The sequence below is a fragment of the Lolium rigidum genome, chromosome 5 (genome assembly GCF_022539505.1).
Source record: "Lolium rigidum isolate FL_2022 chromosome 5, APGP_CSIRO_Lrig_0.1, whole genome shotgun sequence".
Taxonomy (NCBI): domain Eukaryota; kingdom Viridiplantae; phylum Streptophyta; class Magnoliopsida; order Poales; family Poaceae; genus Lolium; species Lolium rigidum.
In genome coordinates, this window is record NC_061512.1 from 201,696,747 (window position 1) to 201,714,655 (window position 17,909).

At 46.1% G+C, this 17,909-nt stretch overlaps 2 protein-coding genes across 2 annotated transcripts; both read left to right on the top strand.

The window, feature by feature from the left end:
* The first annotated feature begins 498 nt into the window (after window positions 1–498).
* Window positions 499–2,869, top strand: LOC124653848 (ribosome production factor 2 homolog). The gene is made up of 6 exons (XM_047192907.1): window positions 499–725; window positions 1,205–1,408; window positions 1,667–1,912; window positions 1,998–2,234; window positions 2,386–2,451; window positions 2,541–2,869. Exons 1-6 carry the CDS (start codon window positions 657–659, stop codon window positions 2,646–2,648), a joined length of 930 nt encoding a protein of 309 aa, XP_047048863.1. The 5' UTR covers window positions 499–656; the 3' UTR covers window positions 2,649–2,869.
* Window positions 2,870–7,945: 5,076 nt separating this feature from the next.
* Window positions 7,946–9,918, top strand: LOC124655056 (GDSL esterase/lipase At5g45910-like). The gene is made up of 5 exons (XM_047194023.1): window positions 7,946–8,192; window positions 8,339–8,554; window positions 8,717–8,865; window positions 8,952–9,228; window positions 9,311–9,918. The coding sequence occupies exons 1-5, from the start codon at window positions 7,952–7,954 to the stop codon at window positions 9,538–9,540; spliced, it is 1,113 nt and encodes a 370-aa protein (XP_047049979.1). The 5' UTR covers window positions 7,946–7,951; the 3' UTR covers window positions 9,541–9,918.
* Window positions 9,919–17,909: the final 7,991 nt, after the last annotated feature.

A 17,909-nucleotide genomic window follows, 5' to 3' on the forward strand; every position in this document is an offset into this window, starting at 1 on the left:
GCGCCTGCTTTTCAAAAAGGAGATCATGCGTGCTTCATGACAAGGGCATCACTATCGGATATTTCTAGGATTTAGATCACGGGAACGTCCACGCCTGCTTGAGGAAAGATCATCTGTCTCAAAGTCAAAGGTGTTTTCCGAAGTTGTAAAACCGGTCAGGGTATGGAATTTCCCAGATGCTGCTCAAACGAGTTGTTAGAACTGGCAGGGCCAAACATTTAATTATAGGTAATTGTAAGCATTGATGCCAATAATCTAACAAAATATGACCTTTCAGTTGCAATGCACATTTTATCAGATATATCACAGTTCATGATCCTTATCAACACCATTTCTTTATCTTAGAGAAATTTTTAAGACACTCCCATTTACCTTAATTCAGTCGTAGCTGTCAATTGATCAAGGGTTAATTTTACCATAGAAACATCAGATGCATAACAAGATTGAACAGATATATTTTGATAGATCCTTAACAAGATTGGAATTTTTTCTCTCCAGTCTCTCACGCCGCCGGCCGCCCTCCGCCCCTCACGCCGACGTTTGCTTCGCCTCATAGCCTTCCCCTCCCGCCTCACTCGACAGCCGCGACCCCCTTTTCTGCTGCCTCGAGGCCTTCATCCCCCACCACGCGGCTTGGGTTCGATCAGAGGACCGAGATGTCGACCATCAGAGTTCCCAGGAACATGCGCGCCAAGCGCGAGCTCCTCAAGCACGCGCCCAAGCTCGTAAGCTTCTCTTCCACCCTTTCTCATCTCTTGCAAATTTACCTTCGGTTTACAGGACCATAACACCACGTCTGGTTAAGCATCACGAACAGCGCACGATTGTATTAGCGCACGCCAAGTAGTTTTTGAGCGTTATTATCTTATTCTTGTGACACTGTGCCCAAGCGAATTCTTTCAGCAATTTTGCAAATTAGCTTCGATTAATGGTATTGCAAATTTGCAATCCAATATCATATTAGTATATTACTTATTGATAGGAACAGTCGAACAGAGTTATACAACAGAGAGGGCCAGATTTGCTGGCACCTATACTACGCTTTCTAGAAGATAACCAATTGCAAATTTTAACTTTTTTTTTTTTGTTTCGGTTGGAAGGCTCTGCTGCTTTGGAACCTTCCATATGCCGAGAAACTTGAAATAGCATGTACATGTTTTTTCCCGACTCCCACATCAGACTATTGCCCTAATGCTTGTTCCAGGTTGAGAATGGCAAGAAGATGATTATTCTCCATGGCACAAAGACCAGCGCAGTTTTGAACTCTGTGCTGGCAGATCTTTTCCACCTGAAGCGTGATCATGCTGTGAAGTTCACCAAGAAGAACGACAACATCAGGCCATTTGAGAGCGGGGGTGAAACTTCCCTCGAGTTCTTCTCCCTTAAATCCGACTGCAGCCTCATCGTGGTAAGTTCCCATTGTGTAGTTGGTGAGAATGAGGAATTGTTAATCACTCGAGAAAAGAAAGATTAATTTGATGATATGGGTCTGAAGTAAAATGACTTAAAGAGCCCTTGTAAATAGAATATATACAATCAATTTTTGAACATCTGTATGGAACCTGTCTGAAACTTTTTCCATGTCTGTTATAATGACATTTTCAACTTTCATTTTTTTGTTAAAACATAGAGATTATTCAACTGTTAACTATTTATGTTTTTGCAGTACGGTTCTCACTCAAAGAAGAGGCCCAACAACCTTGTTTTCGGAAGGACCTACGATCACCACATATACGACCTTGTTGAAGTGGGTGTTGAGAACTACAAATCCATAGAGTCCTATGCATATGATAAGAAGTTTGCACCTAAACTTGGGACAAAACCTTTCTTTGCCTTCATTGGGGAGCACTTTGAGAGCGTTGAAGGGCTGAAGCACTTGAAGGAAATGCTGCTTGATCATTTCAAAGGAGAGGTGTGCATCCTTTTGTATGAGCTGGTGTGTAGGACATAGATAATCCCTTGACCTTAATTAGCAACCTTTTTTGTTGTTGGTACAGGTGGTAGAGAATCTGAACCTTGCTGGTGTAGATCGGATATTCGTATGCACAGCAATTTCTCCAACTACTGTCTACATGATGCACTGTGCTCTCCGTCTAAAAAGGTCTGGCACATCTATACCTAGAATGGAGCTGGTTGAAGTTGGGCCTTCAATGGACCTGGTAGTTAGGCGGAACCGACGTGCAGCTGATAGTTTACAGAAAGAAGCTATGAAGGCTCCTGGTCATGCTAAGAAGGTAATTTCAATAGAACAACTGTTTTTTGTTCATCATATATTGTTATCCTGATGGTGCCATTACCCACAAACAACTATATTGCTGTCCATTATCTTACTGCAAACATTTATGTCCGTATTGGTATTCACAATTATCATTTACATCTTTACAGCTGAAAAATGTCTCGAATAATCCGATTGATGGCAAGTTGGGCAGAGTCTACATTCCAGACCAAGAGGTTTGTGTCTAATTTTTTCTTAGCATTTGTGAAGTTCAAAATTTAACCTATGGGCATACTGACCTGATTCATGGCTTTTTTGACTGAAGGTTTCAAAATTGGCCTTAACAAGCGACATAAAGGGTCTGAAGCGAGAGCGCCGTGACGCCAAGAAAAACAAGGAACACTCTAAGAAGCAAAAGGTCAACCCTGAGTGAATAGCACCGAAGGCGGTTCTCCGTAGCTGGTCAGTTTAAGGATTTTCAGTGTACTAGTCACAACTTCTGTATTAAGCCAACTGGAAACAAACTTGTTAGACTGTGAGTGGTAATAGTCCAGTACTATCTTCTAGGCTATAAAACCGGTGTACGACTTCTGCATCACTATTGACTATCGAGGCAGTTCATATCGGACATAAGCATGGAATTTTGGAGCTACATATGTTACAAGTACTTTGTTTTAGAATTGTTACTCCCTGATATTAGCTGACCAGAGATGATTGTTGCGATGATGTGTTTAAGTTTGGTAAACATGGATCTCAATGTTTTTTTTTTCATTTCTAAGAGCATCTCCAGTCGCGTCCCCCAAACCGTCCCCCAAACCGCGCCGGATTGAGCGTTTGGGGGACGTGTTTCGTTCGTGCCGCGTTTGGGGGACGTCGCTCCCCAGTCGCGTCCCCCAAACAAAATTTCGTAAATTTTAAACTTGACTAGATTCGATTAGATTCGTCCAAACTTACATAGATTCGAACGAAATTTGACTAACTTTAAAACTAAACCTAATCTAGAACCACTTGCGGCGGCCGGAGGCGTCGTAGTACTCGCCGGAAGTTGTACATCTCGTCGGTGACGACCTCCTCGCTTGACGCGCTCGTCGACGGGCTCGTCCACGGGCTCGTCCTTCACCAAGCCGCTTGGTCCTGCCTCGCCGTCGTCGGTGAGGTCCACCGGCGGCTTGCCGGAGTCGCGGATGGACATGGCGATCGCCGCGTCCGGAGTCGCCCCTCCGGCGTCCTTGTCGTCCATGGACGCCAAGAACGCCGCCCGCAGCCCCGGGCGGTCCTCGGGGTCGTCGGCTGCCGGCGATGAGCCGGCTGCGCCGCTCGTACTCCGCCAGCGGCGCCGCCGCGACGCTTCCTCCGGCTCCTCCTTCACCTCCGGCTTCGGGATGAGGAGGGCGCCGCCGCGCCTCCCTTGCTGCCGCCCGCTGCCGCTACCGCCACGCCTCGTGTTGACGGGCGTCGCCGGCTCCTCCTTGACCTCCCGTTTGGGAACGGTATACGGCGCCGACCGGTACGACGACGACGGCGTCGATCGCGCCGGCCCCGAGGAAGAAGAGTGCGAGGAGGACGAGTACGTCGTCCTCCTCGGCTGCCATTGAGGAGAAGGCGGCGGCGACGACGGCATCTCCAGCCGCGGAGCGCCGTTGCGGAGGCCGCGGATGACGTTCTCGAGGGTGCGCCCCGGAACGCCCCAGAACAGGGCGCGGCCTTCCCTATTCCAGCTGTTGGGCCCGCCGATGAGCCCGTCGGTGCTGTGCAGCTCGACGTCGTACTTGGCCTTGAAGTACGTCGTCCACCAGTCGTCGTTGTCCTTGGCCGCCCATGTCGGATCCGCCCGCTCCTCGGCGGTGAGTTGAGCCCGACGGGCCTTGATGGCGTCCCGCCATTGCTGCGTGTCTGGCTTCGGCGGCGGCGGGATGCCAATGCCGTTCACGGCCATCTTCCGGCCGCCGCCGCTTGCGCAGCCGCACGTCCGGCGGGACCGGATACCGGGCGTGGTACGGCGCCCACGCCTCCGCCACGGTGAGGCTGCCGCGGCCGAAGCCGTTCGCCGCGGCGATCTTGCGGGAGGACGACATTTTTTGAGCGGCGAGGAGAGGATCCGGGAAGGGAGGGCGGCGGCGACGAGAAGGATTATGATGAGCGGCGATAATCGGAGGGCGTCTTAAAACAGCGGCGGCAGCGGGTGGTTGCACGCAATAACTCCGGCGCGGACGGCCACGCGGCCATGCACGACGAGACGCGTCCCTGCGTCGCCCGGGAAAACAGGGACGCCATTAACGTCGCTTGACCAAAGGTAGGCGACGGGGTTTTAGCCTTCCGTGCCGCCGACGCGTCGGCCCCGCCACTCCCGCCTCGCTTTCGTTGTGTCCGGCGTCCCCGGAGCGTCCCCTGTGGGACGGGGACGGGCTCGGGCGCCGGACACCGTATCGGGCCGCGCCGGACAAAAAGGGCTTTGGGGGACGCGGCCGGAACGCTTTTTTTGTCCGGCGCGCCCCAAATCCCTTTGGGGGACGGTTTGGGGGACGCGACTGGAGATGCTCTAAATGCCCTTATGCTACAATTGTGTCTTTTCTTTATCCGTGTTGTGAATCCTGTAGGCTGTGTGCCATTGTGCAGACTCAAGCAACAAATTTAGCATTGGCAAGTATCAACTTCTCGTATGAATTTTTAAGCTTGTGTACATGATCTTTCTCATGTCCTTAAGGGAACGCTTGTCTTCAAAAGGACCACGGTACTCCTTTTGGTAGAAAATCCCTCATCTTTTTGCCCCAGGAATTACTCATGCACATGAACAGTTTGACCAGTTCATTTTGTTGTTGAACTTTGAGATTACCAACTTGCCCTGTGAGCATACATAAAGTGCTAGACTCGGTGATTACTCACTGAAGCTTTCTCTTAGAAAGCTGTCAGTCTGCTGTCAGCTCCATATTCAAAGATGATACATCAAGTTGGAATAGGAAATCGATCTTTTGACAGATGAATGATATCTGAATAAGTCTTTGCCATCAATGCGTATAATCAACTTTTGGACTTGATAGTGCCAGCATGACAACTCATAGGAAATTTCTGTTGCTATACTTCAGGTATGGGTCTACATAGGTAGTATATCAATTTTCAGGTAAGCTCTTTGTCATAACCAACAAATGGTAAGTGTATAGAGAACCCAATAAATGTTAGCTTAATACTCCACCATCCTGAAATAATGAATAAGCAAGCACAACCTGTCATTCGATTGACAAGAAACACTGCTCCCCTTGTCTACCATAGCAACAGGGGCAGGCGTGCCATCATAACTACTCCGGACACATTTAATTGACGCACTCACCAGCTAATGGCATGCATCAGCAGGTCTCCCTCCGCGTCGATTAAATCCGGAGGGAGTAGTTTTCATATGTGACTTTGACTTCTCTTCTTTACCACCCAAGTTCGAGTTGCCATGGCGCTCACTCTTTCTGTTCTCCAATCTTTTCCTCTCCTGCCTCCGGCTCCCGCTACTTCACCAGCATGTCACCATTGGGTTCAACGGCAAGTTGAGCAATCTCATTCATGGTGCCGGGAGATTCACTCACACCCCTCAATGAAGAAGCGTTGACTTGTTTGAAGTTTGAGCACATGTTCGATTTTGATTCTGCTAAGAGCCTAAGACTATTTCACTCAAAATAAAAGAGTGACTATTTCTCTTTCCCCTGGTTGTAGCCCAGGAGTTGGTCTCCCTCTTATTGGAGCCTCCCTGCAGAATAAGTCAGATGTCTCCACAGGCGTAAATTGTGCCGTTAGTGGGGCAACGCAACTCAGTTTAAGCTTCTGAACAATTCTCTGAGTGTACAGTTGTGTTGGTTCAAGGATATCAAGCCAGCGATTTGCAACAAGACCGCAGGTCCATGACAGTTTTTATCACGGTGTTATTACTACCATATACAGGGTGCAGAGATTGTTTAAGTAAGGTCATGCTACAAAGGCACAAGCAACAATTTAGACGGTACTGCGGCGTTTTAGATGTGAAATGTGCATTTCTTCGCGTCCAAAAAAGACGACAACTCACTATCCTGTATTTGGTTCCATGTGAGTTGTGCGTGTTCTTTTCCATGGTCCACGGACCATGACAGTAATTACTTGTCCTAAAATGTGCCAGCGCTCTTATTTCATGGACATACTTCTCTGAATTAGAAATTTATCATCTATTTGCCGCCCGAACTATCCTTCGCCTCTGAACCATTTGGCCTCGCCCAGTCCCTTTCATCCCTGGACTTGTTGGTTTTCAATTTAACTTCAGTGTTGGATTAAGTCAACTGTTGAGAGCATTGCTCCAAGCCCAGACCGCGCCTGCTTTTTCCCAAAAAGGAGATCATGCGTGCTTCATGACAAGGGCATCGCTATCAGATATTTCTAGGATTTAGATCACAGGAACGTCCACGCCTGCTTGAGGAAAGATCATCTGTCTCAAAGTCAAAGATGTTTCTGGAATACCCATTTTCGAAGGTGTAAAACCAGTTAGCATATGGGATTTCCCAGATGCTGCATAATCGACTTGTTGGAACTGGCAGGGCCAAACATTTAATTATGGGTAATGGTAAGCATTGATGCCAATAATCTAACAAAATATGACCTCAATGCACATTTTATCAGATGTATCACAGTTCATGATCCTTATCAACACCATTTCTTTATCTTAGAGAAAATTTTAAGACAGTCCCATTTACCTTCCAAGAGTTCAGAAGATAATTCACTCGTAGTCGTAGCTGTCAATTGATCAAGGGTTTATTTTGCCATATAAACATCAGATGCATAACAAGATTGAACAGATATATTTTGATAGATCTAATCTTCACTCTTTCAAAATATAGAGATTTTCAGTTGATTTAGTGCAAAATATACATAAATATGTACCTTGTATCTTGAAAAATGCTTATTGTTCTTTTACAGTGTGATAGTATTGTAGAAGAGATATCCTTATGATTCACAGAAATGACTAAAGGTAAATTCTCATGTAATGCTCGAGTAGAAACGTTATTTTGTTGTGCCTATGGTATGCATTTGCGATATCATATATTGTTCTTTTACAGTGTGCCTATGGTAACACATGCATATGCACATGTGTTACAAATGATACAGACATAACTTTTTCCTAATTACTTAGGTAACTTATTTATTTAGTCAAAACGATAGTCAATATATTTGCGTGCCCATGATATTCAGCACAATACATATATTTCCAGCAAAGGCATTTTTTCTTTAAAAAATTTAAAATAATTATAATTACCATCTTTAAAACAAGAGCTTCATGCATAGTAGTGCACTTTTAACAAAACCAAAAGTTTGAACAAAGCTAATATTATTAATCAGCATTATTATAATTTCCTTTATATACTTTATGTTTTAGTGGTTCTATAGTTTACTTTCTCGAATTGTAGAAGTTCAAAGTCCATATCCATCCCCTAGGTAATCATGGGTAACATCTTACTCCTAAGAGCTACGATGCTAAAATTAGGCACTGGGTCAACAAAAATGAATGCTGCATAACGTGGAGGCATCTGAAAGAAATATTTTCTTTAATTAAAACAATAACTCCAGGACTACAAATCCGGATCTGAGAGGGACAGCTCAGTACTCTTGGTGAATATCAAAGTAGACTGCTTCCTTTCCTAGAATAGCAGCCGGTTAGGGGCAGCCAGAGTCTCACTATAACTATCCCTGCCGCGCCTTCGAATATTCTCACCATTCCAAGTTCTAGCAGCCATGGTCTTCACTCTTGTGTTCCCCCTTCTATTCCTCTCATGTCTTCACGGTGTGATCTCTGACTCGCGTTACTTTACCTCGATGTTTACCTTTGGAGACTCCTATATCGACACCGGTAACTTCGTGATCATGGCTGCTCCGGCGTTGCCTGTGTGGCAGGACAAGCCTCCTTACGGCATGACCTTCTTTGGCCACCCCATGGGCCGCATTAGTGATGGGAGAGTCATTGTTGATTTCATAGGTAAGTTGCGCCATCTGATCTGAATCATTTGCATTTTCTTAATATATATATATATATATGGGCATGTAGTTTTTTTAACGAAATTTAAGTAGATTGCATGTTCTGTTTTGGTTCTGTGCCGACACCTGTCCTTCCCATGGCTGCAGCCGAGCAGCTTGGTCTGCCTCTTCTTCCAGCCTCCCTGCAGAATAGCTCGGACGTCTCCAAAGGCGTAAATTTTGCCGTGGGTGGTGCAACGGCGATCGACGTCGGCTTGTACGAGAGGAACAAGTTGGTTCAGTTGAAGCTTCTGAACAACTCTCTGAACGTGCAGCTGGGTTGGTTCGAGAGGCTGAAGCCATCGATTTGCAACACTACAAAAGGTCTTTGGCATGTTCATCGAATCACCAGTATAGCACTAGTATAGTGTAGTTCTTGTACTGCTTAATTCCTATTACCTCCAGTTCAGCTTTTTAAAAATACTTATATGTTGGAACGGAGGTATACTACCAGTTAGATACTAAGCAACTGGTTAATACAAATAGGATGCAGAGACCGCTTCAGTAAAGCTCTCTTCTTCGTTGGCGAGTTTGGAGTGAATGACTACAGCTTCCTATGGAGTGCCGGGAAGACGGAAGAGGAAGTGAGGTCTTATGTACCCAAAGTTGTGCAGAAAATTGCAATGGCAGTGGAGGTATATATTTGTTGTGCAAATGAGTATCTTTTTCTCTGACATGACACATGGCTAAACTAGTACTATTACATTTGCAATTGCAACAGAGGCTCATCAACGAAGGAGCGGCATACCTTGTCGTGCCGGGGAATCCACCAAACGGGTGCTCACCCACCATGCTCACGCTCCGCTCGAGCCTCAACAGGACGGACAACTACGACTACATTGGCTGCCTAAACGACATCAACCGGGTGGCCAGGCGCCACAACTCTTTTCTCCGCTTGGCAATTGGTGCTCTCAGGGTCAAGTACCCTCATACCACGATCATCTTCGCTGACTTCTACCACCCGATCATCTCAATCATCGAAAAGCCCAATCGTTTCGGTAATGTTTTATCGAGATTTGCATTGCTTACCAGCATCGCCGCAATCATATGGACCATGTTATAAAATTGTGCGATTTGCAGGTGTCAATGGAGCGGACGCGCTCCGCGCTTGCTGCGGTGGCGGTGGGAAGTACAACTGGAACGCAAGCGCGGTCTGTGGAATGCCGGGGGTGACTGCTTGCAAGAATCCTTCAGCATTCGTTAACTGGGACGGGGGTCACTTCACAGAGGCCACATACCGGTACATCGCCGAGGGGTGGCTCCATGGTCCTTTTGCTGATCCTCCCATACTAAGTGCCATTCGCCACTAATTTAAGAGAAAAAACTTAAACATACCATTACAATAAGTGTATGGATACAGTTACTAACATCTTATTATAGGAATCAACAGAAATCAAAATGGCTTATATTAGACAAAAAATAACATCAAAACGTAATATTGGGGTAACTAGACCCATATACACAGAAACAACTCGAACATCAATACAGTTCTAGGTTGTTTGATAAATGTTGGTGACGCTTCGACAACCACGACATATAAATCTTCTCGATGGCGGGTCTCGAGTCTGTGTTGTTGTGTGCCCGCGGTGCCCGAGTTGTGGGATGGTTTTATGTATCGGTTTTAGTTCGATTTCCCACTAATTAATCGGATAACCAACTTTTTCTTAATTAATAGAGAAAGCAATACTTTTGCCTCGTTTTTTTAAATGGAGAGAATCGAAACAATCCTAGGCAAACTGCACTAATGTTCAATGATGAGTAACTATTTTCCCTGCTTTGGTAAGACTTGGAGTTTTGAATCTCGAGGTTCAAAATAAAGCTGTACTGCTCATAAACCTTCACAGGCTTCTATCGGGGGGGGGGGGGGCTTGGCCTGGCAGTCCCTTTGGTATGCATACGCGATGAGCTATATATGATTCCCAGTCTTCAGTTTTGACTGAGCTGAAGCCAAAACGTACCCCGAGGGTTTAGGTCCTCCCCCAGGCGACTGGAGGCAAGTTTCCAGTATCCTCCCCGGATTCTGTCTCCGACCACGGCTCCCCTTATCCCCGGCTACTAGAGGGCGATCGATCCACAGGGGGGCGACCCAGTTGACCCCCATGGCTATGTCCCGTGCTAGCTCGTGGGATCTAGGGTTACGAAGACAAACGCGATCAGGACCATGGAGGAATCCCGGTCGAGTTCAAGCGCGATCATGGCTGGGGCGGCATGCAATAATGGGGCTGCGCCGATAGCCATGGCGGATGAGGGTTCAGCGTCTGCTGGATCGAGGAAGGAAGGAGGTATAGACTCCATGTTTGGAAATCTGGAAATTGGTGATGATGAATTCAACGATTTTATACTTGAGGAGGAGGAGATCGATCTGTCAGAGAGAGCACTCAGTGGCTTGCGATGGCATGGGTGCACTGCGGGAAAAAGTTTAGCCATGAGGCCTTCTTCCAACAGATGCGCTTTGCATGGAACTCAGCGAAGGAGATCTCGATTCGGGCTGTTGGTGAGAACAGGTTTGTGATTCAATGCCGCTGTCTCGGCGACTGGGAGAAGGCCATGGTGAAGGGACCCTGGTTATTCCATGACTGGACTGTGATCACAACACCTTATGATGGTTTCTCTGACCCAGAATCGGTAGAGGTGGAGCTTTTACCAATATGGATTCAGGTGCGCAAATTGCCTGAAGCATATCACAAGAAAGGGGTTATCAAGAAATTGATAGAGAGGACGGCAGGAAAGGTCCTAGCAACAGAGATGACTCCAGCATGGGCCTTTCATGGGGATTTCATTCGTCTAAGAGTGAATCACGCCGTCCGTTGACCGGTTACACGGTTCGTCTCTATAGTACAGAATAGCAAGAGGTAGTTGTATGCTATTAAATATGAAAAGCTAGGTCAGCTATGCTTTGCGTGTGGCCTCACTGGCCACGATCTTAAAGAGTGTGGTGATGGGGTCCATGATGAAAAGAGTATCAAATTCGGTGAATGGATTTATGCTAATGGTCGAGGAAGAAGTGCTGGCCCTATCCGTGGGGGCTTTCGTGGAGGTTTTGGGACTGGTCGTGGCTCTTTTGAAGAGGGAAGAGGAACTAGATACATGGGACGCTCTGGGGATGGCATAAACATGGGTCGAGGTGGCTATGTAGACTGGCGGAACCACCCAGAGAGGGAGGACCCTCCTTCTATGGGGAACATGGATGATGACCTGACTGATACGGTGACTAGTCCGGTCAAACCAGGTGATATAGTTATGACTGAGAAATTAGCCAAGAGGAGGTTGTTTGTGGAGGAATCAAATGATGTGGCAGACACGCTTGTGGTGGTGAATTCTAGTGTGAATATTGATGGAACACCGATTCCCAATGCGAATAACCCCGCACCCGAGGACTACAATGCTAAGAAGAGGTACAAGAAAGTTGATGGTTCATCAGTTTCTGCAGATACAAGAGCGGCGGCATCCCTCGAGGATGACTTCCAGACCCAATGAATTGCTTAAGTTTGAATTTTCACGGTTGCGGAACTGCTGCGACAATTCGAGATCTCGATGTCTTGATTAAGACACATATTCCCAAGCTGATTTTTCTATGTGAAACTCGGCAAAAGGCAGATCGTGTAGCAAAGCTTAAGCGACGTTTCGGGCTCAGTGGATTTGCTAGTTGTGATAGTGATGGTATGAGCGGAGGCCTAGCTCTTTTTTTAGCATGATAGCCTTCTCGCAGAGGTAAAGGAAGTGAGTGCATGTTTTATCGACATGTATATTCAGGATCTACTTGAGCTCTGAAATGGCATGCGACTTTTGTCCCTGGTTCCTAGTTGGGGATTTTAATGAGGTGTTGTGGCAACATGAGCACCTGTCAGTATGCCCAAGGCCGAAAAACCAAATGGAGGCTTTTCGTGATGCGTTGATGATTTGCGAGTTGAAAGACCTTGGTTTCGAAGGTATACCTTTCACATATGATAATAGAAGGAGAGGCAGGGCAAATGTTAAGGTGCGACTTGATAGAGCTGTAGCAGATGATCGGTGGAGGGATATCTATTATGAGGCTTCAGTGGTACACCTCGTATCACCTTGTTCAGACCATTGCCCTGTCCTAGTTAAGATGAACCATGAAAATTTGATAGCTTCTATCCAGAAGATGAAAAGCGCTATGAAATTATGTGGGAAAGTGACCTTGGGCTGCTCGAGGTTATAAAGAATGCTTGGATTGACAGTGCAACTAAATCGGACATGGGAGACATCCGTACTGCTTTGAAACAGGTCATGGAAACTTTGCATAAATGGGGAGGCAGGAAGTTCGGCAATGTAACTCGGCAAATATCGACCTTACGGAGGAAGCTTGAGAACTTGCTGGCGCGTGAAGCACATGTAGAGGAGATACGTCCGGTGATGGACACAGTGAACGACTTGCTATACAAGGAGGAAATGTTGTGGCTACAGCGTTCCCGCATTGAGTGGCTCAAGGAGGGTGTCCCCAACAGAAACCTTTTTCACAATAAGGCGGTGTGGAGAGCTAAGAAAAATAAAATCAAGGCCCCGAAGGACCCGTATGGTGTTGTGCAGAACACACCTACTGAAATGGAAAGGATGACTCGATCATACTTTCAGTCTGTCTACACTCGAGATCCAACTTTGGATCCAGAACCAGTGGTGTATCTTTTTGATGTGAGCATTTCAGAGAATATGAATGAACAGTTGTGCAAAGCCTTTACTGAAAAAGAGATATGCAATGCACTCTTTCAAATTGGGCCTTTAAAAGCTCCGGGACCTGATGGTTTTTTCTGCGGAACTGGGGAGTGCTCAAAGAGGAAATCATCCAGTCGGTACTGTTGTTCTTCCAAACTGGCCACATGCCTGAGGGTGTCAATGACACTTCGATCGTATTGATTCCAAAAGTGGACAATCCATGTGATCTCAAAGATTATCGCCCCATAAGTTTGTGTAATGTGATTTACAAAATTATTTCAAAGTGCCTGGTGAATAGACTTAGACACTTTTAGGGGAAGTAATCTATGAGAATCAAAGCACCTTTGTGCCAGGTTGCCTCATCACAGATACTGCGCTTCTGGCCTTTGAGTGCCTACATTTCTTGGAGCATGGGGCAACTGCTAACAATCCTTACTGTGCCTATAAGCTAGACCCGTCGAAGGCATATGATAGAGTGGAATGGAAGTTTTTGGAGGATGTAGTGCATAAGATGGGCTTCTCTCATCAGTGGATACAATAGATTATGTTGTGTGTGTGACCACGGTGATGTACTCCGTAAAATTTAATGGAGCCTTGTTGGAAGCGTTCTCCCCCACGCGAGGTTCACATCAGGGTGATCCTCTATCCCCTTTCCTATTCCTTTTTGTTGTTGATGGTTTCTTTGCCTTGCTATGTTCAGAGGTAAATGCTAGAGGTCTATCACCTGTCAAGGTGTGCAGAAGAGCCCCAGGTGTGTCACATTTGCTCTTTGCAGATGACACCTTGTTGTTCTTTAAGGCGGATGGAGGAGGACATGTGGAGCGTGTCAAGCATATAATTGATATGTATGCACAAAGCACATGTCAGCTTATTGATCCGGCAAAGTGCTCCATATACTTTAGCAAGTCATACCTCGAGGATACACAGGAGGTTGTATGTTCCACTCTTCATATCCAGAGAGAACAGTTTGAAGACAAATATTTGGGGCTGCCTACCCCAGAGGGAAGAATGAACTGCGGGAAGTTTCAGAATCTACAAGCTAAACCAGCTAAAAGAATACTGTTATGGGGAGATCTCTCCCAGGGAGGAAAAGAGGTTATGATCAAGGATGTGGCTCAAGCTTTACCGACCTATATAATGGGTGTATTTAAGCTACCTATATCGGTGTGTGATGATTTAACAAAACTGATCCGAAATTTTTGGTGGGGTGCTGATCATGGAAAGAAGAAAACCCATTGGTTGAGTTGGGATTAAATGGTGCGGCCGAAGCATGAAGTCGGGATTGGGTTTTGAGATATGCAAATTTTTAATCAAGCCCTCGTAGCAAGACAAGCATGGCGCTTGACTAAAAGCAAAGTATTACCCCTGGGAAATATCATACACGGTTTTCATGGGTAATCCATCTTCAACAGGGACAACTATAGCTCATGGATTGGAATTACTGAAGAAAGGCCTAATATGGCGCATTGGGAATGGGGCATCAGTACGAATATGGCGAGATAATTGGATACCTAGAGAGTTTTACCTCAAAACCTTGGGTCACTGTGGTCGATCTAGGCTGAAGAGGGTATCTTCCTTGCTGGATGCAAATGGCGTGTGGAAAGAGGACTTGGTTAGGAGAATTTTACCGCCCATTGATGCGAACATTATTCCGAAGTTAAAAACGTCACCGCGGAATGAACCAGACTTTCTGGCATGGCAGCCAGAGAAGTCGGGACTGTTTACTATGTGGAGCACATATAAGCTGGGCCTTACAATATCACAACATGAGCATGATTGGAGGGCATCGAGTAATGCTCCGGCTGGTGAGAAACCTATTTGGACATCTATTTGGAAAAGTCAAGTGCTAGAGAAGGTTCGCATTTTTTGCTTGAAGGGCTATCCATAGAGCCCTTGCTACGGAAATGAGCAAGAAGAGAAGAAACATGCGTCTTACATGTATATGCCAGGTCTGTGGGCTGGAAATGGAGGACACAACTTATATAAGTTTTCACTGCCCCCATGTAGTTAACCTGTGGAAAGCTATGAGAGAGGCGTGGTCAATTCCATCGTATGAACACCTTCAATGCCCACGAGGTAATTGGCTGGATGAGTTTCTGCTCACATTGTCGAAGGATACCTGCGATAAAGTCATCATGATCATATGGAGAATTTGGCTTGTTCGAAAAGAGATTACCCATGAGAAGCCAATGCCATCGATTGAGGGTCGGGAAGGTTCTTGTGTAGCTTTTTTTCGATATGGGAGCATAGCCCCGGCTTCTGCATCAATAGATGCACACAACCATGTTTTTATTAAAAAAAATGTTCAAAATGTATACTTATTACAATCATGCAGTATCTAAGGTCTCGACAAGGACCAGCCAAACAAAGATGAAAAGTATACAAAGACTATCCATCTTCAATTCTTCTAATATGCCGCCATCCAGTAGCCTGGAAATAACAATCCCGTGTGACCGTCAATTGATGGTTAAATCTAGTAACCATAATATCCCGCTACTCCTCCGGAAGAAGGTATGGCCATAGCTGTATCCAATGCGCCCCACGAAGAATAACCTGCAAAAAATTGGTTCCCTTCTGTTTATTAAACATAATATCATTTCTACTAGTCCATATTGACCAATAAACTGCAGAAACACCAATACGAATATGTTCTTTATTCTTCTTATCCACTCCATTCAACCAATTACCAAACATATTAGTAATATTGGATGGTTCTTGTGTAGCTACATGGCTTCTCTCACCAATTGTCGTCAGCTCACTACAGAGGAGATTATTAAAGGGAAGAAGCTCGCTCAACCTTTGAATACTATAGTTTCTCCGAGAATGCAGAGCACCAAGTCATGGGTTAGGCCACCTGATAGGCATGTGAAATTGAATGTTGATGTTTCATATGGCCACCAGGATGGATCAGGGAACTATTCTACGCAAGCATGACATGTCTATTATCCTCACAGCATGCAGATCCTTGAAACAGTGTGTGTCTCCTTTGGAGGCGGAGTTGTGTGCGCTGATGGAGGGTATGGCACTTGCCAAGGAATGGAGCACGAAGCCGCTCGTGATAGAGACAGACAGCACTGAAGTTCTTCAGATGATACAATACCAGATGCAAGATAAATCTATTCTGGAGAACCTCGTCGCTGAAGCTAAATCCCTGAAGGAATCCATGTGTATCGATAGTTTTTCGAAGGTTGATCGATCTCAGAATAGTGCTAGTCATAGTTTAGCTAATTATGGTAGATTGAATAACCATACTGATGTATGGTTAGGGTCTGGGCGAGATAGTCTTCTGGATGCCCTTCTAAGGGATTGTAACAACACAATATTTTGATCAATACAAAAAAATGTATCTATCATAAACCATCTGCAGCAGGGTGCCACGTGTTTACACAAATCTCAAAGCATCATGTAGTCCTCTTCCTTCTCTAGCCCCAAACTGTCAGGGACGACGAGAACCGCTCGATGAACTCCACTTTTCTCGTTTCATATCGCAAGGATTGGGCATGCAGCATGTTGAATTTTTCACTGCTTTCCTATCCTAGGCAGACACCACACCAGCAGGAGCGTGGTTGTGGTAGGATGGCGACCAGATGTGAGCTAAATTGATCAATCTATTAGTCCCGTTTTTAGGAGTACCGTGTCCGGCAGCAGACGGCGCCCAAGCGCAGGCTAGAGCAGCCACTCGACGGAGACTTGCACATGAAGTCACGAAATCTGCTTGCGCTCGACATGAACTTGTGTCATGATCTGATCAACATCGACGGTGACGAGACAACGGCTCCAAGGGATTACAGAATTCCAACCCCCATTGCTCTCATCCTGAAAACGTTTGCTTTTCCTCTTCGAAATAACCTTTCACCCCGCTTCAACGTCCAACGCGACTCAGCGAAACATCAGCCACCGACGCCGGCCCGAACCAGCGTCACCCTAGGCCACCGTCCCCCCCGAGTGAGCCGCCGGCACCGTTGACACCAGATCTAGGCTCGACTGGCCCAGATCCGGCCCGCAACGCGAGCAACCAACCCCACCAAGAAGCTCCACGCCCGTCGTCGATGCCTTGCACCACCAAGCCCCGCGGTAGCAATTGAGGACGCTCCAGCGACGTCGCCGCCACCAGGACGCGCCTGCAAATCCGCGGCCAGATCTTCAGCGCACCGCTGCCGAAGGCACCTCTCCGCGCAGCCCCTCGCGTGAGCGGGTAGAGTAGCGGCTGCCGCCGCCGGCACCGCACGGGCTTTGCCGGGCGACACTCGCCGGCAGCAGCAGGGAGAGGGCGGAGGTGGGAGGACGAGAGAGGAGAGCTTTTAGGGTTCGCCCCGGTTGTCGCGGAGTCCCGGAAACGTCAACATTTGCTTTCCCTACTCGTACTCCAATTTAGGATAGGAGGACAAGTGGAAGTAGAAGCCAGGCTCGCCAGTGAGGTGACGGTTTGAAGTCAAAAACTTGCAGATCACTTAAACATAACAATTGGAACATGGTAAAATATTTTGGATTTTTTATGTCATTATCTATATATGTATTTCAAGAATTTATTTTGAATTTTAAATAATTTAAAATTTAAATTTGCACAAAAAATTCTAAACTATTTTTCCTCCATTCTATTGTTATTTTTGAGTGACTTGCAAAAAATCAAATCGAAATATTGTATGATTTGAGAGATAGCAAAAAGAAAAAGACAAAAAATGAGAAGGTGCATGGAGCGCTCGACCACACTTATTGGGTCAACCTAATTTGCCATACCTATTTTTCAGATGGTAAAATCCCTTGGAGCTCTTAGGAAGGGTCCTTTTGGTGGAAAACTCATTTACAGCTCCTAGATTTTTATAAATCTATGGCTAGGTGCAACCATGGAGATGGAATTCATAAGAGACATGACATTCCTTGGGCCAACCTAATTTTCCATACATATTATTCAAATGGTAAAATCCCTGGCAGCTCTTTGCAAGGGTTCTTTTTGGTGGAAAACTCACTTACAGCTACAGGATTTTTATAAATCTATGGCTAGCTA

Coding starts and splice junctions, on each gene's coding strand:
- LOC124655056 (XM_047194023.1), top strand. CDS start 7,952: ATGGTCTTCACTCTTGTGTTCCCCCTTCTATTCCTCTCATGTCTTCAC. Junction 8,866..8,951: donor AAATTGCAATGGCAGTGGAG/GTATATATTTGT, acceptor CAATTGCAACAG/AGGCTCATCAACGAAGGAGC. Junction 9,229..9,310: donor CGAAAAGCCCAATCGTTTCG/GTAATGTTTTAT, acceptor TGCGATTTGCAG/GTGTCAATGGAGCGGACGCG.
- LOC124653848 (XM_047192907.1), top strand. CDS start 657: ATGTCGACCATCAGAGTTCCCAGGAACATGCGCGCCAAGCGCGAGCTC. Junction 1,409..1,666: donor CCGACTGCAGCCTCATCGTG/GTAAGTTCCCAT, acceptor ATGTTTTTGCAG/TACGGTTCTCACTCAAAGAA. Junction 2,452..2,540: donor TCTACATTCCAGACCAAGAG/GTTTGTGTCTAA, acceptor TTTTGACTGAAG/GTTTCAAAATTGGCCTTAAC.